At 37.9% G+C, this 26,783-nt stretch overlaps 1 protein-coding gene across 1 annotated transcript in view; it reads left to right on the top strand.

The window, feature by feature from the left end:
- The first annotated feature begins 4,548 nt into the window (after window positions 1-4,548).
- Window positions 4,549-26,783, top strand: part of LOC127438751 (slit homolog 1 protein-like) — a 90,066-nt gene continuing 67,831 nt past the window's right edge. Inside the window, exons 1-4 of the mRNA XM_051694576.1 lie at window positions 4,549-4,980; window positions 16,290-16,361; window positions 17,330-17,401; window positions 18,550-18,621. Of these exons, the coding sequence (XP_051550536.1) occupies window positions 4,811-4,980; window positions 16,290-16,361; window positions 17,330-17,401; window positions 18,550-18,621 (386 nt within the window). The 5' untranslated portion in view covers window positions 4,549-4,810. The remainder of the gene's footprint in view (window positions 4,981-16,289; window positions 16,362-17,329; window positions 17,402-18,549; window positions 18,622-26,783) is intronic.

Below are 26,783 nucleotides of genomic sequence, written 5' to 3'. Positions count from 1 at the left end.
AAAGTCTTTGGTCGTCTTGCATGAACCACACGTTTGAGATCTCCCCAGAGTGGCTTGATGATATTAAGGTCAGGAGACCGTGATGGCCACTCCAGAACCTTCACCTTTTTCTGCTGTAACCACTGGAGGATCAACTTGGCCTTGTGCTTAGGGTCATTGTTGTGCTGGAAAGTCCAAGAGCGTCCCATGCGCAGCTTTCGTGCAGAAGAATGCAAATTGTCTGCCAGTATTTTCTGATAACATGCTACATTCATCTTGCCATCAATTTTCACAAGATTCCCCGTGCCTATAGAGCTCACACACCCCCAAAACATCAGTGAGCCACCACCATGCTTCACAGTGGGGATGGTATTCTTTTCACTATAGGCCTTATTGACGCCTCTCCAAACATAGCGCTTATGGTTGTGACCATAAAGCTCTATTTTGGTCTCGTCACTCCAAATTACAGTGTGCCAGAAGCTGTGAGGCGTGTCGAGGTGTTGTCGGGCATATTGTAACCGGGCTTTTTTGTGGCATTGGCGCAGTAAAGGCTTCTTTCTGGCAACTCAACCATGCAGCTCATTTTTGTTCAAGTATCGTCGTATTGTGCTCCTTGAACAACCACACCGTCTTTCTCCAGAGCAGACTGTATTTCTCCTGAGGTTACCTGTGGGTTTTTCTTTGTATCCCAAACAATTCTTCTGGCAGTTGTGGCTGAACTCTTGCTTGGTCTACCTGACCTTGGCTTGGTATCAAGAGATCCCCAAATTTTCGACTTCTTAATAAGTGATTGAAGAGTACTGACTGGCATTTTCAAGGCTTTGGATATCTTTTTATATCCTTTTCCATCTTTATAAAGTTCCATTACCTTGTTACGCAGGTCTTTTGTCAGTTCTTTTCTGCTCCCCATGGCTCAGTATCTAGCCTGCTCAGTGCATCCACGTGAGAGCTAACAAACTCATTGACTATTTATACACAGACACTAATTGCAATTTTAAAAGCCAAAGGTGTGGGAAATTAACCTTTAATTGCCATTTAAACCTGTGTGTGTCACCTTGTGTGTCTGTAACAAGGCCAAACATTCAAGGGTATGTAAACTTTTGATCAGGGCCATTTGGGTGATCCTGTTATCATTATGATTTAAAAAGGAGCCAAACAACTATGTGATAATAAATGGCTTCATATGATCACTATCCTTTAAATAAAAGATAGTTTTTTTGCATGATCAGTCATATTTTCAAAATCAATGCCAAAATTTCACAATTTCTGCCATGGTATGCAAACTTTTGTGCACAATTGTATACACACACACACACACACACACACACACACACTCATATATATATATATATATATATATATATATATATATATATATATATATATATACATATATATACACACACACACACCGATCAGCCACAACATTAAAACCACTTGGCTAATATTGTGTATTACCCCCTTGTGCTGCCAAAACAGCGCCAACCCACATCTCATCCATGCGATTATCTAATTGACAATTGTGTGGCAGCAGTGCAGTGCATAAAATCATGCAGATACGGGTCAGGAGCTTCAGTTAATGTTCACATCAACCATCAGAATGGGGAAAAAAATGTGATCTCAGTGATTTGGACTGTGGCATGATTGTTGGTGCCAGATGGGCTGGTTTGAGTATTTCTGTAACTGCTAATCTCCTGGTATTTTCATGCACAACAGTCTCTAGAATTTACTCCGAATGGTGATAAAAACAAAAAAACATCCAGTGAGTAGCAGTTCTGTGGACGAAAACGACTTGTTGATGAGAGAGGTCAATGGAGAATGGCCAGACTGGTTCGAACTGACAAAGTCTACAGTAACTCAGATAACCGCTCTGTACAATTGTGGTGAGAAGAATATTATCTAAGAATGCTATTCTGAGATGAGGGTTGGCACTGTTTTGGCGGCACGAGGGGGACCTACACAATATTAGGCAGGTGCTTTTAATGTTGTGGCTGATCGGTGTATATATACACGTTATGGCTGTGAATCGATTAAAACATTATAACTAATTAATCACAGTTTTCTGTTATTAATTAGAATTAAATTATGTTACATGATACAGTACAACAAACATAAAAAAAAAATCCTCATAAATGTATGTACTTTTTTATTTTTTTGCAGATAAGTTAAATTAGAATTTTTTTTTTTACAGGTATTAATCTTTGATTCAAGTGTAATTTTTTGATACAGTGGACATGTTGCAATTACTATTTGGGCAAAATCTTCTGTTGTTTTCCAGTGGACTTGTTCTAAGGATCATATGGGCAGATTCAGTTCATATCAAACTTTATTGGCAAGAGAAACTTAAGTATACATTGCTAAAGCATTATTAGACACTATACAGACAGGTATAAAACATGTTGAATGCTGAAGTTCAGTTTGCTGGAGTTTAAAATTTCAGAACTATTAATTTCTCTGGCTCTTGTTCAGTCTCTTCAACACAGTCAGTTTCTGTGCAAGGATGTGCAGTGGAGTCGAGCGTGTACCTCCTGAAAATATATATACAGTATGCCAATGTTAGCCACAGAAAGTGGGGAAAACATTGGTAAACTTCCACCCATTTTACAAAAGTGCCTGGATTTGTTCCTGGCAGGCAGCAGATTCCCTAACCCCATCCCCACCCTAATCGGAGCCTGTAAGGCTGAGCAGCCTGCCAGGAACAGCTTGAGACACCTTTCTCCAATCGTGTGAAGTTTCAGGAAGTAAAAAAAATGGAGACCACATTGATTGTGTTTTTTTTATGCGTTAAATAAATTGTGAAGCCTTAATATAGATAATTACAATACTATACGTTATCGTGGCAGACAAGCCATTAGAAAACCAGTACAAAAAGTGGCTTTAGACGGCAATATATTGATTATTTCTATTTCACTGAACATAAGCCTATCATTGGCCTACAGTCCGCAGCAATCCATTGTGCAATTGAACTCGTCAATCTAATCTAATCCGTGGTAGATTTAAAAGAGCTTTTCTAAGGATGCGTCTATATACGCATGTGTCAGACGGACACTTTTAGATCACTTTGGTTGCGATCTAAAATACAGCGATTTTAGGATGCTATGTCATGTTGTGCTTACTGCCACCTGCTGAATGAGACTTGTAAAAACATGAAGGTGGTACTTCAAGCTTGAATTGCTCCTAGGGTAGGAAAATTCCTTATTACATTACATGATTAATTGCCTTAAAGGGATAGTTCACCCAAAAATGAAAAATGAAAATTCTCTCCATTTACTCTGCCTCACACTTTACTTCTGCAGAGCACAAAGATTTTTTGAAGAATATCTCAGGTCTGAATTGCGATCAGACCTTTGTAGCTCTAAAAATCACATTAAAGTAATCCATATGATTCCAGTGTTTAAACCCATGTCTTGAGAAGCGATATAATGGGTGTGAGTGAGAAACATATCTATATATTTTTTTAAAAGTCATTGTTTTTACTCTAAATCTCCAAGTTCACTTTCACTATTACATCTAAAAGTCACATGTGGTGCCTGTTTAGTTTCACTTTCACATCTGAAAGTGAAAGTTAAAGAGGAGATTTATAGTAAAAAGGACTTAAATATTGATCTGTTTTTCACCCACACCTCTCGTATCACTTCTGAAGATACGGATTTTAACACTGGAGTCTTTTGGATTACTTTTATGTTTCCTTTATGTGATTTTGGAGCTATAAAAAGGTCTGATCACCATTCACTCGCATTGTATGGACCTACAGAGCTGCATGAGTGTGAGTAAATGATGAGAGAATTTTCATTTTTGGGTGAACTATCCCTTTAATTTGTTTAAAACGTTATTTTTTATACTGTATAATTTACTGCACTGAATTAATGTGTTAAATTGACAGCCCTATTTATAAGATGATAATTGGACACCACTGACAGAATTAGTACCACTGGTTTACCTTGTAAACTTAGTAGGCAGTAGACAGTGTATACTGCACAGTATTCACTAAGTAGTAAGCTAGATTACATTCCAAATATGGCACACGTCTTCAGAATCTTTCATAAAGGAATTATGTTCTCTGTATTAAGTATAATAATAAAAAAATGTTTTGTTTATTATTAATAGTTTTTAATAAACTATAAATAAGCAAATATCTTTTCAAACATGCCCTGAATTTTGCTAATGTTTTTCATTTGATGTTGCAAATAAATGTACAATATAGCCTCTGTCTCATCTTTCATCCAAACCCCTGCCAGCATCACACTGTAATTACCCCAGATGAGAGAGCAGGACCGTGGGCATCAACACTGTGAGCGGCAGGACTCCCATTACTGAGAGTAAAGATGTGAGTTGTGTGTGTGTGTGTGTGTGTGTGTGTCCGTTAGAAACCGTTGGAGGGTGTAATATTGACTGGGAGGAGTCAGACGCTGTGATTTGTAGATCCTTTGATGGATGATTCCTATGTGAATGAGGGAGGACGCATGTGGGAGATTGTACAAATCTCTCTCTTTTTTCAAAGCTCTTCCCTGGAGGAAAGAAGGAGAGTGGGGGAACCACTGTAGAAAGGAACTGTGGGAGAACCAGAGCACGAAGACAAGAGGAAAACCAGCTTGGAGAGAAGACAAAAAACAAAACAAAATTTAAAGCCAGTTTCTTGAGTCTAAGGGTTCTGCAGACTGTTATCTTACTTTTAATCTTTATTCCTTTGATTTTGAGTGTTTTAAGTACAGATACCTTGCATTCAGTAGTTTATGTTTGGGCATTTAAAGCTACTAAAGAGAAACGGTTGTTTTTTTTGGGCTCTGGTTTGGAGTTGCTGGTAAGGACTGGCATTCTTAACGTTGAACTAATGTTGCCCAGCGCAGGTTTGTGCATTTGGGGTGCGTTGAGTGCTCTACTTCTAGTGGGTCACTCTGGAGCGTGCCCGCCTCACTGTTCCTGCACGGGCACTATCGTGGACTGCCATGGACTTGCCTTCAAGAATGTGCCTCGAAATATACCAAAGAACACAGAAAGACTGTGAGTATCTCGAAAGTGTGTGGCATGAGTGCTTATGGAGTTTAAACAGTCTTTATATGTTATTCTTGCTATGCATGTGAAAGTTTATGAATTTGTGAATGGCATAGGCAGGTGTTAATTTTTATTTGATTGCAACTCTGTTAGTATGTGATAGTACTACTATGTTATGGATCTTTAAATTGGTGGTTATAAATCCAGGCTGCTAACTGGAAAGTTGCTAGTTTGAATCCAGCAATGGGCAACTCATTGAACTGGGACCAATAAAAGTTAAGCTCTATTACCACAGAAACTTATTTAGTTTGTAAAAACAAACAAAACTGTGTTAAGGAAATGCACTTACCATGGAAGTCTATGGGGCAAAGCATTGTTAAATAAATGTAAAGTATATATACTTTAACATATAATGTGTGTTAACTAGGTCTGTCAATTAAACATTTTACTTGAAATAATTACATGGTGTCAAAAAAATATAAATATACAAATATCAATATTTTCTGAGAAAGTCCCCAAAGTAACGATAACAATGAACAATTAAATAATAAAATATAGTAATATAAATAATGGAATACAAGTAATTTAGACAAATAAAATACATGACATTTTTAATTACTATTACATATATTATTAAACAATACAAAAATTGGCTTTAGAAATCACTACATAGTTTCTTTTATTTATATACCACTGAATATATAACCCCAATTCCAAAAAAGTTGGGACAGTATGAAAAATGCTAATAAAAACAAAAAGGAGTGATTTGTAAATTATATTCACCCTTTGCTATATTGAAAGCACTACAACTAAACATTATATGATGTTTTACCTTGTAAATTTCATTGTTTTTTTTTGTTTTTTTTAATTGTTTAATTGTTCAATTTCAAATGATTGCAACATGCCCCAAAAAAGTTGAGACAGGCGATTTAAGACTAATAATAATTTGACGAGTTGAAATGACAAAATAACAAATGTTAAACAGGTGAGGCAATCGTGTCATAGTATATAGAGCAAGGATCATTCGAGACTTGTCAATTTGCCAACAGATGATTCAGCAAATAATCCAGCACTTTGAGAACAATGTTCCCCAAAGACAAATTGGAAGGATTTTAGGCATTTCACCCTCTACAGTGCACAATATAGTTGATAGACAGGGTTGGGAGAATACATGCTGTAAAATGTAATTTGTAATGTATTCCGTTAGATTACTCAAGGTCAGTAACGTATTCTAAATACTTTGGATTACTTCTTCAGCACTGGTAGATTTTTTTCACTTGTTTTGACTATAAAAACTCTGCCAGTACAGTAAGACAAAATACACATGTTAAAAATACATTCTCTGAAAAACCAAAATATCTTTTGCAGTGTTGTTTCTGAAACAAGATAAATCAAATTGATCTTGTTTTAAGCATTTTTAGATATTTTTACAGGAAAACAATACAAAAATTATTATCAAGAATACGATTTTTGCCCTAATATCAAAGGTCTTACTAGAAAAAAAGAAATTATGATCCAACATGAATTTTCTTGATAAAAAAATATGATCATGCCTGGTAACGTGTGCATGTAAAATGGCTAGAAATAGCATTTTAGCTTAGTGTTAAGCTGATAATTTACACAACGTTCATTTCTATTTCTTCTGCTCCAAACTTACTTCAAACGTACTTCTCTGTCTGCTCGTATGAATGTAACACATCATAAGAAAGTGTTTCACCGCTGTTCAAATGCACTTTGGATCGCATCATTTATATGTATAAATGTTTTCCATCTGAAAGGACTAAATATTTAATGCAACAAATGACAATAAAATGCAAAGTAATCTGTACAGTAATCCGAATACTTTTTGAACGTAACTGTATTCTAATTACCAATGATTTAAATTGTGACTGTAGTGGAATACAGTTACTTATATTTTGTATTTTAAATACGTAATCCCATTACATGTATTCTGTTACTCCCCAACCCTGTTGATAGATTCAAGGAATCTGGTCAAATCTCAGTGTGTAAAGGGCAAGTCGAAAACCACTTTTGAATGTGTCAAGACATCACTGTCTTAAAAAACATCATTCATCTGTAATGGATATCATGAACATGGGCTTGGGATTGCTTTAGTAATCCTTTGTTAGTCAACACCATTCACCGCTGCATCCACAGATGCAAGTTAAGACTTACTATGCAAAGGAGAAGCCATACATCATCACTGTCCAGATGCGCTGCCAACTTCTCTGTGCTCGGTCTCATCTTAGATGGAAAGTAGAACAGTGTTTTTTGGTCCGATGAGTCCACATTTCAAATAGTTTTTGAAAAACACAACCGTCGTGTCCAAAAGCCAGTGTCTGTATGGGCCAGGGGTGTGTCAGTGCCCATGGCATGGGTAACTCGCACATCTGTGAGGGCACCATTAATGCAGACAGATATGTACAAATTTTGGAGCAGCATCGACTGACACTCGACTGTCCCAACTTCTTTGGAGCATATTGCAATCATCTGATTTGAAATTACTGTATATTAAAAAAATTATTAAATTCACAAGGTAAAACATCATATAATGTGTAGTTGTAGTGCTTTCAATATAGCAAAGGGTGAATATAATTGACAAATTACTCCTTTTTGTTTTTATTATCATTTTTCATACTGTCCCAACTTTTTCGGGTTGTAAGCGTATTATGGGCATACTCTAGACTGTAATGCATTTTTTGAAAATGTGAAACTTTGAAAAATGTGTTTCGAGATCCATCCACAAAAGCATCATCTCTGAAAGGCTGCACTGCCTACCCGATGAAGCGCATAGCTAGTACAGCCCAAACTGAGGGTGCCCTGACTGCCCCCTACTACCCTGGATCCGGCAAAGATTCATTGCATTATTTATTTTTTATGCATTATTTTACATATAATTAATCATCCCAAATTAACATGTTTAAAAATGTTTTATTTATTAACATGCGAGTAAAGAATTGAACTAACCTGTGCAAAGTACCATAGCCACCCACAGGAATTAAATTGGTAACACATAATTAGAGGTTAATCCAACTAGAGAAGTAGTCCCACTGCTAAAAGAACAATTTCGACAACTTTAACATTCATTATTGTTAACACAATTTATGTTTGTTTTTACAAACTGAGGGACAGATCAAAATAATTGTCTATGAGAACTGACAGCATGCAGAAGATGCAGTTGTAGGAGTTTAACTTGTATTTAAAGGAATATTCCAGGTTTAAAACAAGTTAAGTGTGGCATAATGTTGATTACCACAAAAAAATGTATCCATAAATGTTAAAATTGTCAGTTTCAAAAGTAACACTAGACATAAACAATATGTGTGTAAACATGATTTTATCGTTAATTTACCTTTTCTGTGTAGTTATATCCAATTTTACAACTTTTTTGCCATACATGTTCATACATGACAAAGGACATCTTCTCTGATAAACCTTTTTCAAATTATTATTTCTCAAATTAATCTTACAGGCAGCACCAAACTACATCAGTCCTGATGGATCTCCTTAAGCCACTAATAAACTAATAATATATTGATGACTCTTTATACTTCCATTTGCCATTAACAAACATATTCGGTAGGTATGACTAATTCTTAACAGATTAGTAGCTAGTTCATCAACATTTAAATCTATCAAATCAATCTTTCATGACATTCATAACTACATTAATGTATTTTCAGTTTTAACTGTCTAAGCGTTGAATAATACAATAATGTTTAATGGGTTATTCATGAAAGTTATACAATGTTAATTTATTTTATATGACATAAAATACTACAAAGAAGCAATTCTGCATCTGTATATGCTGTTTTGTTATTTTTATTTTTTTTAATTGTTTTTCTATGAAAAACATCTATATCAAAATGATGATTATAATACAATGATTTTTGGGAACGTGCTTTGCCACGGATTTTGCATAACGTGACAGACATGATACTTGATACATTTCTAGCGGTTGGCATTTCTACTGGTCTATTACACATTGACACAGAGCCATGCAGCTTCTTGATGGTCTCGTTATAAAGCATCAACAAGGTATGCAGTTTTAAGAGGTTTTTACAGTCTTGCAGTGCGTGATTATGATGTTATAGGATTTTCATGACTACTGAAGATCCAAGAAAAAGAAACCCACAAGCACTTGTCCACAACAGCCAACACACCTGCGTTAGAAGCAGAATACTGTAAATTTGGTGCAAGTCATCCTCACGCAGTTGTGAAAAGAGGCTGTTATTGGAAGAGTGACTTTTCATGATTTTTTTTATTCATTTTTTTATGTTTGAGATTTTGCTTATCACGTTGAGTTAGACGAGGACGCTGACATCCTGTTTAATGTTATCATACATATTGTGGATTCACACATTTTAATTTGACTAGCTATTTTTCTCAGAATCTTGTGTCTGAGTGCAAGATTAATCCGTCATTATTCAAAATGCTGTCTGTAATTTTGACACATAAAAACAAGCAAGAAACTCCACTTAGACCATCTTCACGTGGTATATCTCTCACTCGGTCTCTGCGTGTGCATGAAAGAAATAGAGGGAGGTAGAGGACAGCGCTCGCAGCCATGTGAGAGTGAAAAAAATGGCGCTTTTAATACAAAAATAACTAGCACACCTCTTTTAAAAGTATTTGGTATATGAGGGAAGATGCATTAGGGAGTTTTAATACTGATGATAGGCTGCAATAATAAGTTCATATCTTTGGGCTAGATCAGCAGTTACTCGCGCCATGTGCCCTAATCATTTTCTGCATTCGCAAGCAGTAATTTTCTATCGCAAATGCGAGTAAAACACTTGCACTATAGAGCCCTGATTATTGTAAATAATTCACGAAATATTTGTCATTATTATCTTTACTAAAATACAAATATTTGGGGACCCCCCCAAAATCTATATATGCCTTATGGGGGGGTCCCTGCCACCCCCCCCACACCCAAACCCCCCCTCAATTTGAGCACCAATGATGCTGTAACAACGTTAATCCTGCAAAAAAACTATGATTTTAACAGCTTTACAGTTAAAATAATACTAGTTTTAACAGAACAGTGCTTTTTTTAAAATATAAGCTTCAAATTTCTGTCTTTAAATCCTCCAAAAATTGGCCCCAATCACTTCCATTGTACAGTAAGTGTCTCACTGTAACCCAGATTTTTGCTTTGTTTTAAAGATAAGGTGGGACGATACAAAAGTAATTTTTGTGGTAATCAACATTATGCCACAAATGCTGTCGACTGAGCTTAACTTGTATTGAACACAGATACTATGTACATACAGTATATATACACTTATGTATACACTATTATAACCTTATTGGTACACAATATAATCTGGGCTATGTAAATGTGTATATACATGCATGTATATACATGTGCAAGAACAAGTAGTGTGTTTGTACAGTCAGGAATATTGTATTTGGAGAAAATACAGCACAAAGGTTGTGTTTAGGTTTTGTTTACAGTGTCCCCCTTTAAATTATGCACTCGCTCTCTATTTCTATATGTGCATGCATGAGTGTGTTTGTGTGTCTCAAAGGTTTAGGGTATCTCATATGTCAGAGTTTTTCAGTACACCATCAAAACCTTTGCGTGTATCATGACATGTCAAATGTAACCGATACTACAGGACATAATGTCAATTGATTCAGAGGATGTAATTCCGGATATTGTCCTGCTCAGATGCACTTTGGGATGTATCATATGTTTACTTCCTAATGTCATTGTGTTATATACAGTACCAGTGACGCATATAGTACAAAACTTGTGCTTGAACAGGAATTTCAAAACACTTTACATTCATGCTTAGTCAACTTGATATTGAAAAGTAGGATGTGTTCCTGGATCAACATTCTTGTTGGTGCTGGGACATTGCTATCAGCCAATCAGATTTTAATGCTAGGTTTAGGGTTAGGATACGCGATGGGTGAAAGGTGCCTCAGGTTGTTCCTAGCACTCAGCCTTACAGGCTCCATATGGTTAGGATAAGGTTGGGGGCGGGGTTAGGGCATCTGCTGCCTGCTAGGAACAAACAGAGGCACCTTTAAACAATGGGTGTTAGGATAAGGTTTAAGCCTGGGGTTCGGGGCTTGAACAATATTCCCATTAAACAGTCAGATCCTATAGTGAGGAGGACATTCCCTAGGTGACGTGCAGCAGGGATAGTTATGGTAAAAAACTGTGAGGTTTGGCACACTCATAGAGGAGAGTCTCAACATCTATCATGCCAAATTTGGAGTTTCTATCTCAAACTCTCTTGCACCACCAATAGTTTAAAGTTTCACAAATGTTTTAGCGTATAACTTTTCAACCAAATGGCCTAAAAACAACGAAACTTTCTGCCATCGCTTGTCGAAGCACATACTTTTATGAACTCCTTTTACTGTGATCATCAAATCTTCCCCAAACTTGGATCTGTAACATGCCATTACATTTTACGATGAGTGCGAATGTCTCGTATGTTCAAACTGGCCCTCCCAGTGGCTGAAGTTAAAGCACAAGAACTTTAATGTGCCGTGAAATGTAGAACGTGTCCGATTGTCAGCATTATTTCAGTAATAATTACTTGAATATACTCCTAACCCAATCTGTAAACCTAACCCTAACCATATCAGTACTAAGACAAAAACAGCTTTCTTTCAGTTACTTATTTGCAAATGTAGTATCTGGGTTGTGATGTCAAAGTTACAGTGTGAGAAATTTTTAGTGTATGAGCATTCGCCCATTAATGTAGCTTGTGTGGACTTCGGAACATTGGGTCCCAATATGGGTGGGAAAACAATTAGAACACTGATTTCTCTTGTAATCATGTTGTGTCCTGGTGGTCAAAAATGATATATAATGGTTAAATCTGTTCATAACCGCTGAACCAATTTTTTGAACTATTCTTATTCTATCCTTCTTCGATAAGAGGCTGTTTCATGACCAACAAAAGATGTTGATCCTGGAACATGCATGCTTCAATGACCAATTCAAAGAAACATTTAGATGAGGTTCAATGTGTTGAACCCTTTGTTGAACAATTAGCAGTGAAAGCAATATTGATAACGGGCAGCAGTCTGTAGTGTGTAAGACATTCCCTTGGCGATGTGTAACAAACAGAGTCATTTATCAAGGAGAATGCACTGGCCAAATAATATCCCCCCTAGTCCCCTGAGCTTTACCCCTGCAGTGGTAAAGAATGGAGCTGTGGAGGCGGCATTATTTACGTTGGCTGGGGGGAGGCGGGGTCGTAGTGGAGGGCAAAATGCTGCTGTGGGTTGCAGAGCTCAAACCACTCAACACGGTATCACTACCCAACAATAGAGCTGATAACGGACAGGCAATCTGTGTTCAAACTGCTCATGTGTTTTGCATAACGGGCAAAATGAACTGATCTCTAGGTTAGGTAGCTCATATCACATGTTCTTTAAAAGAGTCCAGGTTTAGCCTAGCTGTTCATGCAATTCAGGTCAAGTCAGAACCTCAAGTATGGGATAACTGGTTGTTAGGGGCCAAGCACTGATTGTGTACATAGGGACCTATTGTATCTTAATCTATTCCTTTGGCTGGAAGTCTATGGAAGCCCCTAGAAATGTAGGGTAAAAAGGTGTGAAATTTGGCACACCCATGAAGAAGAGTCTCAACATCTTTCATGCCAAACTTGGGGTCTCTGTCTCTGGTTTTTCCCATTTTATTTTTTATTTTTCAATCCATGCTGGTGTATAGTTATAAATATGCTTTTAATATTTCAAACTGTTTTTCAGTACCACACCAATTAATTTGAAGCCATGGTGATCATTAGGGCTGGAGGGCAAGTTTTAAATAATGGTTGTGTGTAATTTTTCAAAGTTAAAATTCTTCCTCCTATCCCATTTTAATTTGCAGAGGCCTATAAGTATGCCATTTGTATGTTAATTCCCCCGAAACCTGTAAACACTGTGGCTCTGTGGCATTATCATTACATTTTTATGTTTGTTTGCACATCCTGTCCAGCTCAACATAGTGACATTAGCTCAATAAATTCAGTGAGTTTGGGATGGAACTGCCTGTCCAACCAATAGAAGACAGTGGAAGTGTTTGTGAAACTTGTTTTAAAACAATCATGAGGGACTTGGCTAGGGATGGCTACATCGACTGGAAGTAAACTGATCAACCGCCTTAGCCATGACATGCAAAAATCACCAAAAGTGCTTTACTACGATTGAGTAAAAGTTCCAGTAGCATTTCTACTTGAGCACGGTTTGGTACAGTACAATTACAAACCATTTCTGGCTCGGATTTCTCAGCATGGTTAGCTAACCATACTGAGGATGGAGGATCCTACTGGTGGAACAGCTTTAGTGACGTTGCGAATCACTATTGATCACTTGCTCAATCAATCCATATTAATCACAGCACCACAATGGGGAAAGAAACCTTAACTGTACCAACGAGCCCATGTTTATTGAAAGTCTATTCTAACCAACCATGGGTAGGCTAATGCATTAAACATATGCGTTTTGAGGAGGATGTTTAGGCTACTTACTGTGCTCATTTTACATCATCTCTCGAAAAACATAACTTTTAAATTCCTAATCTGTCACGTACTATAGACTAGGGCAAATTAGCGATTTTCCCATAGTAGATAGTTACAGTACAATGTCAGGAAGTAGCAAGTAAATGCGCATTAGAACATTGAACACCATAGCCATCCCGTCGTCAGCTTAAAGTCCCTATTGTTTTTGCAATTCCATTTGGTGATGCTGGTGGTGCACAATCACTTTTAAATCTGCTCATACTTTTTGAAACAATTATTCTAACATTATAAAAATCACTCTTAAATTACATTGTATCTGTTGCTGTGGTATTTGGCTCCATTATTGCTGCTTTTACAGTAGCTACTGAGAATATACTTAAAAAATCAAATGTGTTTATATGTTATATAAGACATTTACTACATATTAACAACAGGGCTGCATCTGATTATGTACAAGATAGCTGAATAAAACTGTTCCTGTTATTTAGAAAAAGAAACGGAGAAGGTAAATTTGTTAGTCTTGATTGATTTTACTCAACAAACTCTCCAGAGACAATGGAGACCAAATACTGTTTCATTTATTCCACAAATTAGTGATTCTTTTCAAAATTACTCTGTGTTTATTCTTTATGGAGGGATTCATATTGCACCACTGTAGATGCATTAATATTTATCGACTTTGGTTGTATCCTGTATATTTGTCTTTGGACACATATTAGCTTCTTTGTTGGCTCTTAAGGAAGATGTAGGGTTGTACAGCAGATGAAGAGATAGAACAGCTTTTGTGTCCAATTTTCCACTTTAATGGTCCCAAAGTTGGCCACAGATGCTGGACTAATTAAAGGATTAAAGGAGTCACCTTATTCACTGCCCTGATTTGTCACACCTGGGCTCCTTTCCACAATAGTACCATTACAGCCGGTGTCCCAGGTGACAACAGTGTAAATGTGTGTGCAAATGCATATTTACAAAAGTGACAGTTCCTCAGCATTCACCTCTAAACAATGAGTGCAACCCTCCTTTACACGCACATATCATAATCTATATGCTATCAGGATTTTGTTTTATAATTTCAATAGCTTTTATTCATTCTGTGTTCAAAAAGTGTATATACTAATTTATAGCAATAGGCTACTGTATATCTGTAAGTCTCCTAAAGGCACAAGTCCCCTCAAACAAAACACATACATGATGTGGTGCAAAAAAGCATGTGTTAATTTTCTGTCTTTGTCTGGAGATTATATAGGTCAAAATCACGTGGCTTAATTGCTCAGAGGTTGCTCTTTCAAAGCACAGGAGACTTCGATACTTTAAAAGTATCTATTTGCTGTATATTTAGCCTCGACAGGAGAAAGAATGGATACAAACATCATTTTTCTTTTTTATGGGGATGCCGGTGTTGTTGCATGGTGCTTTGCGATACCTAGTCCTAGCCAGGTCATGATCCCTGCCGTCCAAGTCCTCTGTCTAAGGCCCCACTGTTTGGTGATCAAAAGTGATTTGATAATATCCCAGAATGCAAATTCCACAATCTCCTTGACAGATAATACTTTATTGATAAGTTCAAATCTCCTACTGTCCTCTTTCTCAAGGAGTCCCACAGATCTCTGTACTTGGCTCTCTTCTATTTAATATTTTCATGCTCACTTTATTGATAAGTTCAAACCTCCCACTGTCCCTCTTTCTCAAGGAGTCCCACAGGGCTCTGTACTTTGCCCTCTTTTGTTTAATATTTTCATGCTCACTTTATTGATAAGTTCAAACTCCCACTGTCCCTCTTTTTCAAGGTGTCCCACAGGGCTCTGTAATTGGCACTCTTCTGTTTAATATTTTCATGTTCACTTTATTGATAAGTTCAAACTCCCACTGTCCCTCTTTCTCAAGGAGTCCCACAGGGCTCTGTACTTGGCCCTCTTCTTTTTAATATTTTCATGACCAAACCAACCACTACTGTCAAATTTTAAGCTCAAACCTGACCTGAACCGAACCCGAGATTCACTATCTTTATAATTTCTTTTCTAAGCAAGTACATCTGTTGCAAAATGCTGTATTTTATTTAAGTATTGTAGGCAACATTCATAACAGTTCAGTAACAGTAAACACTGACTTACGTTTATCAAGTGTTGAAACATTACGGGGTGAAAAACACTCACGTGTAACAGTCGCAACAAGTCCTCTTAGCAACCGGAACTCCTTCAGAATGTCGAGTGTTTTTGACACCTGCGCTAGAAAAAACTAGACACAGTGCAACGAACGAAACAGGAAGTTCTTTCTAAAAAATGTCTATAAAATACTGCAGTCATGCCCAAGATGGTGAAATAAACAGTGAGACGTGCCACAACGATCAAAGACGTCCATCCAATGCATGTGTACAAATAATTATTTTTATATTTTTTGACATGCAAAAACATGTTCGATGTGAACAGCCCTTAACCCATCTGTTCGTCTGTTCATTAATTACAAACCCAACCTGAACCCGGAGTTATACTTGAAAAACTGACCTGAAACCGGTAGCAGACCTCTACATAGTATACAGGATACACAGTATATACTTGAACACTAACTAGAGCACTTTTTGAAGAAAGTCTTGAAACCTCTCTCAATTCAGCAGTAGATATTAACTGAATTTGCCCTGATATCCTTAATTTTTCTACAACTATGGGACCCTTCAAAAATGCCCTTAAAAGTTTGTTTTTAGTGCACACAAAAAATATCTAAGCCATAATCATTTACACAGAATCATCTTTGATTATGAGTGAATCCAGTTAGGTACAATTAGTATTTAATTTGAAATTACTATTCCTTGTTTCTTTTTTCCTTTTACAGGGACCTGAATGCAAACAACCTCACACATATCGGCAAAGACGACTTTGCTGGCCTGAAGCACCTCCGAATTTTGTGAGTTAATAGTCTGTCTTGTTTCTGTTCAGTGAAGTTAAATCTTGTGTATGTAAAAGCCATGGTTTAACACACTTTAATATGCTGACAAATTAGGACTTTCCTCAGATAGATGACTGCAGTCACCTCTGGTTATTTGATTTCATCAGCATGATGTCTTCGATGCAACAAAGACAGCAAGGATATAGACAGAGAAGAGTTTCAGTCACATTCACAATAACAAGTGCCTTTAACAGTCCCCTAAATCGAAGCCAGAGATAGAAGAAAAAAAGAGATGTGAAAGAGAGAGAAAATGGCAAAGAAATAAACACGTGTGTGATGAATAAAGAAACCGAGATAGAGGAACAAACAAAGTTAACGTTTGTTTGAAAGAAGGACAAAGAAAGTCCAGATGAGTTGAGGAGCTAAACCATAGCAATGCAACGATGGAGAACACCTTTTAACACATAAAGACAGGCAATTTCAAACAAATTTGATTTTATTGTATTTTATTACATGTTGCATTAGCAGTTTGAGCAAAACATGGGAAATTGATTTAGAAACTATTGTCCACAATGTGAAAAATTGTCTTGGGTTTCTCCATTCGTTTATTAGATATTTTTTTGGCTTATTTGAAACACATTTTGCTGTTTGTAAATCCAAATTCTGCATATAATCCCACTAGAGGTGCAGAAAATGTGAATAAAAGCACACAAATGCGGTCTGAGCCTACTCATAGTGTATTTTCAGCATACTACTGTGCATGACAGCCTTGTTGATGCATAATAAACAATTTCTGTCTTCAAAATTGAGTATGTATTCATTTGCCATGTCTAAATTTTATTTTGTATAAATGCTGGCATTATATTGGCCATTGGCCACCCTGCTCTCTTGAAATGAGCTTCCATGAGGCCATTCAGTATTGAATATTGTTGTTTCTCATTTTAGCTTGTACTACTCATTAACTCTTATTTTCCTGATTTATGCAGGCACCTCATGGATAATCAGATCGTTTCTATTGATAGAGGAGCCTTCAGTGATCTCAAGGAGTTGGACAGACTGTAAGTTTATGCCCACACACATCACTTTTTCTACTATAATGTATTTAGCTGCTCATATGCTTCTTTGCACATATTTAACATAGTCTTTATTGCATTTAACCCTCATGTTCTGTAGAGACACTAATGTGCAATGTAATGAATTTTAGCATGTGAAAATTGATCGCATTGCATGGAAACACTTTACATTAATGTTCCCTTTGTTAAGGGTTTGTAAAGGGGTTCATAAATGATTAGTCATTAATGAAACCATTTATAAAGCCATTTACAAATGCATTATAAATAATGAAAATGCCGTTATAGTAACATATAACGTAAACATCGCATAAAAGGCAACTTTCATCCAATACTTGCAAAATAGTGAGCATTTTAACATGCATGTTATAAATGCTTAATAAATAAACTTATTTATACTTATACTAACTTACCTAGTCCTAGTTACTTAAAGTCTTCTGCAAAAACACTTTTCAGCTCTTCATGCTTATTCACAGCATATATCATATAATAAAGCCTGATGAGCAACAAACTACACTGAACTTTCATGTATATTGGTTTCTAATGTTGGTAACTCTATAATAAATGCTTATAGAGTATGTGCCACTTTACTTTAAGGGACATTTTCATAGGCTACTAATGTTGAATACGTGTTATTAAGCATTTATAAATGTGAGGTAAAATATCTCACTATTTTTCAGGTATTGCATAAAAGTCACTCTTTTTATTATGTTATTATAACCACATATTAATGATTTTCAATGCATTTGTAAATGACTTATTAGTCATTAATAAACCCCTTTATAAACCCTAAACAAAGGGAATAATAATGTAAAGTGGGCCTCTGAGACCCCAAACATAAGTCATGTTTATAAATAAGTGATTTTTTTCATGGATGACATTTGAAACATTTTATCAGTTTGAAATTTTGTTTAAAAATCAGTTCTCACAAGGTTAAGACAAATCATGAAGCATCAACCTGATCCTTAAATATTACATTTATTTTTTGAACTATTAAAATGCCTGAGGTTCTCTCAAGAGTCCAAACAGAACAAAACTAGAACACCAAGATTTGAAAGCTTTTGTCTAGCTAACCGGATTTGTTGAGTCAAATCACTTCGATCACTCAATTCATTTTGTCTCTGTGTTCCCCTCAGGCGTCTCAACAGAAATCGTCTCCAGCAAATCCCTGAGCTGCTGTTCCTAAAAAATCCTGCTCTCTCCAGATTGTGAGTGCTCATTTCCTTATCATGAACTCATCAGGAAATGTCTTTAGATGGAACAACCCATTCTCAGACTCAAGTTATTAACAGATGTTTAAAGGAAATAACATGTTAGCATGCATTTAGCTTTGCCTGCTACACAGGTGCAAAATACTTGCATTTGCAGACTAGCAATGAGTGTGTTTAAGTGGATAATCCTCCAGAATGAAGGTATAGGTGCTAACATGCAGAGCAAAATCAGCTTTTAAAAAGGAGGAAGAAACCCCTCCCGTATCTTTTTTTGGTGATGTCAATAACCAAGCATCCAATCTACAGTAGCTGCAGTATTTTGGTGCAAATTTATCTGTCACTTGGTAGAAGCTAGCCAAATTAAGCAGATGTCAACATGAACTGGTTGCGTGAAATGGCCACATCCCTAAAAACCATGAACAAAACTAAGCAAGGTTAAAGAGAATACAACCCAGACTACATTAAATACACTTGTGATGAGGATAAACATGACTTGTGCCGATCACAATGTGTTTTGTGCTGTGAATTAATGGCTGTCGAGACCATGATACCATCAAAGTTCAATTTGGTACGACGAACAATTGTGGTACTATGTCTATCGGCACTCAAGGTCCAATGTAAAATCTGGTTCCTGAATAGGGTCGGGAACCGAGAACCTTATTCTTATTCTGAAAATTATGGAAATACTAGAAACTGAAAATATACTAGAATCGTATGATCATTAAGATTTGCTGTTCTGTTAAAAGTTCTTGAACATGCATTTTTCTGCCATGTTTTCCTGAACAAATGACTCTTATGAGCCTTCTTTTGAATCTACAGCGTGAAACACACAGCGAGACCAATGCAGTCTGATTCCCGAATAAATTACTCTTATATACTGGTTCTTTTGAATCTACAGCATGAAACACACATGCGACCATTGTAATCTGATTCCCGAATAAATTACTCTTATACAGTAAGGCAGTTCTTTTGAATCTATAGTTCGAAGCACACAGTGCGACCACTGTAATCTGATTCCCGAATAAATGACTCTTATGTGCCGGTTCTTTTGAATCTACAATGCGAAACAAACAGTGCGGCCAGTGCAGTTTGATTCACAGGCAACTATTTCTTATGAGCTAGTTCTATTGAATCTATAGCATGAAACAAACAGCGCAACCTATGTAGTCCGATTCCTGAATAAATGACACTTATAAGCCGGTTCTTTTGAATCTACAACACGAAACACACATAGCGACCAGTGTAATCTGATTCCCAAATAAATGACTATTATACAGTAAGGTTGTTCTTTTGAATCTACAGTGCGAAACATACAGTGCGACCAATTACATCTGATTCCTGAATAAATTACTCTTATGAGCCGGTTCTTTTGACTCTACAGTGCGAAACACACATATCGACCAGTGTAATCTGATTCCCGAATAAATGACTCTTATGAGCCAGTTCTTTTGACTCTACAGCGCGAAACACACAGTGCGACCAGTGTAATCTGATTCCTGAATAAATGACTCTTATACAGTATGGTGGTTCTTTTGAATCTACAGTGCGAAACAAACAGTGTGACCAGTGTAATCTGATTCCCAAATAAATTACTCTTATGAACTGGTTCTTTTGAATTCACAACATGAAACACACAACGGGACTGTTCAGGAATCGCTATTGTTAAAAGGAACCTGAATTGGAATCGTTATATTAACCAGTTAAGATCCACTGGTCTAGACTTCTGGCTGTAGCTTGATCAAAAGAAAATCTTAAAGAATAATTTCAGTTGATGAGCAGGGTAGGTGATTATCTGTCTGTTTCTAGTGTTAGGGGCAGCGGGTCAGAAAGGAGGAATGTATAAGAGTACTGACAGAAAGACATAATGGGTGTGAACAAATAGTTCAGGACAGCTGTGTTTGCTTGTTATTTGGTTGTATTTGTTCATGCCATTTCACACATTACCTCATTAGCGAGTTGCCATATGGACGCGGCGTGTGCAGTCAGTCTGTCAACGAACACCCCCACCTACCTACCCATGCATGCCTTTAGGGAAAGATATCTACTATTATCAATGACATTAAAATGTCTTTCCCTTCAGAGACAGACTTGCACTAATTTGTCTTTGGTAAACCTCAGGAAGTATTGGTTTATAATAATATGGGTCATGATGGATAATTGTAGCAAATCTAATCTCAGTTTTTCTTTTCTTGGTCCAGCATAGGAAAGTAAAAAATGACAGACTTTTCATTTTTGTGTGAATTGTTCCTTTAAATAAAGCAAAGATCTAGTTCATGAGAGCAGTAATAGTCTCTTATTACTCAAGTGTTGGTTAGACTAACTTTAAAGATCTAACTGGCACCAAGGTGGCATTCTCCATGCACAATTAACTAGCGGACATAATTAGAAGTGGAAATAACAGAGGTGATTGCTAATTGTGATTGGTTTCTAATTAGTATGTAGATTTGTCCTCAACCCTGTCACCGTAGTTTACATAAATGTTCAGAGGAGATCCTGGGGACTCTGTGGCCCTAGGCAAAAAAAAAACAAAAAAAAAAAAAAAAAAAAAAAACACACACACACCCTGCAAACACCCTTTTATAACACTAATCATTTATTTTCCAAAAATAACAGGAACATACAGTATCAAACAGAATATTTGCAGTAAGCTATATTTAAAATGCACGTATATTAAATTCATGCAATAATAGAAAAATGTGCACTTTGTAATAAAATAAAATAAAAAACAAAAACAAGCATTCAAAGCTGTCAGGGAGTGTTGTGGCCTCTTTCTCTTTCTCTTTTATTATGTGATGGAAGTACCTGCTGTTGTGGTACTGATGAATGTGTGAAGATGTCCATAGAACTGTTAAATAATTCAAGTACATATATAAATTCAGATACCAGTAAATAATTATATACATCAGACATTCAGATATCAGATACATTTAGCTTGAATATTCTCATTGTAACACACAGAATTAGGTAAAATCATTTTTGAGAGAAGGCCATATTGATATCAATAATACAACATTGTGATACATTGAATTCACATTCAATATGTGCTTGTCTGGGGTGTTGTAAAGACTTCAGTAATGCTCTTAGAGAGACAAAAAAAAAAAAAGAAAAAAAAAAGCATGGAGCATTTAAGCTACTATCTTTCACTAACAAGCATTCATTTGTGTAACATACAGTATAGGTTCAAAAGCTAGCAATGCCATCTCACAACCACACTTTTCATGAAAACGAAATGATCTAATCCATAGTAGAATTTGCTCATCTAAACTCAACAGAATAAATAAACTAGCTGTGCTGTAATAACTCTCTTCTATATGTGCCCCTCTCTTTCTGTACATATGTAACACCCCATGAGAGTCGCATAATTTAGAGGAAAACTGAATGATAATCCAATCTTGTGAATGTGAAGTAAACATATGAGAATCCATAAAATTGTCTCTAAATGCACACATATTTGGACTACAACTTCTGATGGATGCTGTTTACTGAAGCCTTATAATCAGGGGCGTAGATTCCGGAACCCCCCCCAATAATCAAAACAAGCAAGTACAACCCCTCCAATATTTATACCATGATCAATGGAAACATGTAAGTGCTTCACGCTGCAACCACCCCCCCCCCAACCCCCCAAACCTACGCCCTTGCTCACAGTGACAAAAAAGACGAGAGCTGGCTTTAATAGGCATGTGTGTCTTTATTACATGTTTATGTCCATAACTCTCATTTTGATTTTGCATGTCAGATGTGTACTCCTGATGTAAATTAAGGAATTACTCTTACTGTAACATTTCTATCATAAAACAGTGGTGAAATATCAAAGCTGGAGATTACGCCTTTCTAACGCTGTATATTTTTGTTTGTTGTGTTTAAATAAGAATTGTATGGAGAATAACGTGAAGTGAATGTTAACAATCCCGATCATGAACAGCGCAGCCATTGGCAATCTTTTCGTGAGAAGGGATAATTCAGTAAACACGACAGATTCTGTACCAGTCAGCACTGTCATGCTTCTTCTACTCTTCTTTCTTTTTCCTCTTCTGACACTCAGACTGGTACATCAGACATCCTCTCCATGATTCCTGCATCCCGCTCTTACTTGAATTAGTAGCTAAAGGGATGGGGTCCCCTCTAGGGGGGTGTCACAGAATTCTGAACATTCAAAACATGCAGCCTGATCTCATAAAATGTTGTGACTGTCGCAACATTTTCAGTTCTACTTTTACTTGAATTTGTAGCTAAATGGATGGGGGCCCGTCTAGGGGGGTTTTCAAAAATGTCATTCTTTCCCGGATTTTGAATATTCGGATGTTTTGTTTGACATTTTAGTCGGAGGCGTGGCTGTGTTGTTTAAATGCGCTATGAGATGCAGGCGAGGGAGACAAGCAGGCGCGCTGGTCAAGTTCCGTTGGCGGGGCTTTCGAACAACGCTGCCGAGCATTCATCCAGCGAATCTCCGCTCTCTCCCTAACAAAACGGACAAACTACATCTCCTCACCCGCACAAACAAGGACTTTTCAACCTCTGCTGACTTGTGCTTCACAGAAACTTGGCTGAGTGAAGCCATTCCGGACAGCGCGTTAAATCTGCCAGGCTTTCAGCTGTTCAGAGCGGATCACATCGTGGGGTTAAAGGGGAAAACGAGAGGCGGTGGAACATGCAAGTTGGTGTACAGATGTAACAGCATTAAAGAAGATGTGCTGTCCTAATTTGGAAGCGCTCTTTATTAGAAAGTTTATATATTTATTATTGTAAGCCTTTCTACTCGCCACGGGAGTTTTCCTCGTTTATTCTGGTGAGTGTGTACCGCTGCAACAGCTGGCTGATCAAATCACAGACACTGAACAATAATACCCGGACTCAGTTATTATTATTCTTGGGGATTTTAACAAAGAAAACCTCACACATGAACTGCCCAAATACAAACAGCACATTACATGCCCAACCAGAGACAGAAATATACTGGATCACTGCTACACAACAATAAAGGATGCATATCGCTCTGTCCCTAGAGCAGCTTTGGGACTCTCTGATCACTGTCTGGTTCATCTTCTTCCAACCTACAGACAGAAATTAAAATCTGCTAAGCCTGTATTAAGGACTGTAAAGAGATGGACCAATGAAGCAGAGCTGGAACTACATGCCTGCTTTGACTGCACTGATTGGAGTGTTTTTGAGGCTTCAGCCACAGACCTGGACGAGCTCACAGATACTGTTACATCATATATCAGTTTCTTTGAGGATATGTGCATTCCTACTAGGACTTATTTAACATTTAACAATGACAAACCATGGTTTACAGTGGAACACAGGCAGCTTCGTCAGGCCAAAGAGGATGCTTACAGAGTTGGGGATAAAGTCTTGTACAATCAGGCCAGGAACACACTGAATAAGGGAATCAGAGTGGCTAAAAGAAGATACTCTGAGAAGCTGAAAAACAAGTTTTCAGCTTATGACCCTGCATCAGTGTGGAGTGGCATGAAACAACTTACGAATTACAGGACTCCTACCCCCAACCCTGTAGGGAACCAACAACTGGCTGACGACCTGAATGTGTTCTACTGCAGATTTGAAAAGCACAATCTTACACCCCACACCAACTCTGACCTTCACTTCACACAAACACCAACACCTCCTGCAACCCCACTCCTCCCCCCTCTTGCAACTCAACCTGCACTTAAGATCTGTGAAGATGATGTGAGCCACGACTTTCGAAAACAAAGGATAAGGAAAGCATAGGGCCCAGATGGCATTTCACCTGCATGTCTTAGATCCTGTGCTAACCAGCTGGCCCCATCTTCACACAGATCTTCAATAGATCACTGAAGCAATGTGAAGTCCCATGCTGCTTCAAACATTCCACTATCATCCCCATCCCAAAGAAACCAAAAATCACAGGACTTAATGACTACAGACCTGTCACCCTGAAGTCTGTGGTCATGAAGTCATTTGAGAGACTGGTGTTGGCCCACCTGAAGGACATCAATGGACCCTTCCTAGATCCCCTTCAATTTGTTTATCGAGCAGACTGGTCTGTGGATGATGCAGTCAACATGGGATTGCATCATATCCTGCAACATCTGGACAGACCAGAGGCATATGCAAGGATCCTTTTTGTGGCTTTCAACACCATCATCCCAGCTATTCTCCGGACTAAATTACACCAACTCTCTGTTCCCACGTCTATCTGTCAGTGGATTACCAGCTTTCAGACAGACAGGCAGCAGCTTGTGAGACAGGGGAAATTCACTTCCAGCACCTGTACAATCAGCACTGGTGCCCCCCAGGGATGTGTGATCTCCCCACTACTCTTCTCCCTCTACAGCAACGACTGCATTGCCAAGGACCCCTCTGTCAAGCTCCTGAAGTTTGCAGACGACACCACTGTCATCGGCCTCATCCGAGATGACGATGAGTCTGCATATAGAAGGGAGGTTAAACAGCTGGATGTCTGGTGCAGTCAAAACAACCTGGAGCTGAACATGCTCAAAACAGTGGAGATGATAGTGGACTTTAGGAGGAACACCCCAACACTCTCCCCCCTCACCATTCTAAACTGCACTGTGGCAGCAGTGGAGTCATTCAGGTTCCTGGGCACTACCATCTCACAGGACCTGAAGTGGGAGACCCACATTGACTCCATTGCGAAAAAGGCCCAGCAGAGGTTGTACTTCCTTCACCAGTTGAGGAAGTTCAACCTGCCACAGGCGCTGCTGATACAGTTCTACTCAGCGGTCATTGAGTCTGTCCTCTGCACTTCAATAACTGTCTGGTTTGGTTCAGCTATGAAATCAGAAGACTACAAAAGACAGTTCGGACTGCTGAGAGGATTATTGGTCGCCCCCTGCCCCCCCCTTCAAGAACTATACACTTCCAGAGTGAGGAAAAAGGCTGGAAAAATCACTCTGGGCCCCACTCACCCTGCCCACTACCTTTTTGAACTGTTGCCTTCTGGCCGACGTTTCAGAGCTCTGAGCACCAGAACCGTCAGGCACAGAAACAGTTATATATATATATATATATATATTTACATTTACATTTATTCATTTGGCAGACACTTTTATCCAAAGCAACTTACAAAAGAGGAAAACATAAGCAAATCATCTTAAGGAGACAGTGGTATGAAAAGTGCTGTAATACAAAGTTTCACTAGCATCATAATAGTATTCAAAACAGAATAAAGTGCAACAGGAATTTTTATTTATTTAATGACTGGTTAAGTGCTCATGGAAAAGATGTGTTTTTAGTCATTTTTTGAAGACAGAGAGTGAGTCAGCTTCACAGATGGAGCTGGGAAGGTCGATCCACCAACGTGGTACGATGAAGCTGAAAGTCCGGGAAAGTGTTTTGGTGCCTCTTTGTGCAGGTACAACAAGGCGAAGTTCCTTAGCTGACCACAGGCTTCTAGTGGGCGCGTAGCTCTGCATAAATGATTTTAGGTATGCTGGAGCAGACCCAGTGACTGTTCTGTATGCCAGCATCAGAGCCTTGAATTTGATACATGCATCAACCGGCAGCCAGTGGAGAGAGACAAGGAGTGGTGTAACATGTGCTCTCTTTGGTTCATTAAAGACCAGATGTGCTGCTGCATTCTGGATCATTTGCAGGGGTCTAATTGCACATGCAGGGAGGCCTGCAATGAGAGCGTTACAGTAGTCCAGTCTAGTTATGGCAAGTGACTGGACAAGCAGTTGTGTGGCATGTTCAGAGAGGAAGGGTCTTATCTTCCTGATATTGTAGAGTGAAAATCTACATGATCTTGCGGTCTTTGAGATGTGGTCTGTGAAATTTAGTCTGTTGTCGATGGTTACCCCTAGATTTCTGACTGATTTGGAAGGCGTTACTGTAGTTGCACCCAGCTGCACGGTGATGTTGTGTTCAACAGCAGGGTTGGCTGGAAAGACAAGGAGTTCAGTCTTGGCTGGGTTGAGTTGCAGGTGGTGCTCCTTCATCCAGGCCGAGATGTCTGCCAGGCAGGCAGAAATTCGAGCAGTCACTGTGGTGTCGTTGGGCTGGAAAGACAAGCAGATTTGTGTGTCATCAGTGTAGCATTGGTAAGAGAAACCAAGTGCCTGAATGATGGGTCCCAGTGATGTTGTGTATATAGAGAAGAGAAGTGGCTCAAGCACTGATCCCTGAGGTACCACAGTAAGTAGCTGATGTGG

This window comes from Myxocyprinus asiaticus, chromosome 50 (genome assembly GCF_019703515.2).
Source record: "Myxocyprinus asiaticus isolate MX2 ecotype Aquarium Trade chromosome 50, UBuf_Myxa_2, whole genome shotgun sequence".
NCBI lineage: Eukaryota > Metazoa > Chordata > Actinopteri > Cypriniformes > Catostomidae > Myxocyprinus > Myxocyprinus asiaticus.
This window is presented reverse-complemented; position numbering and strand designations above follow the sequence as displayed.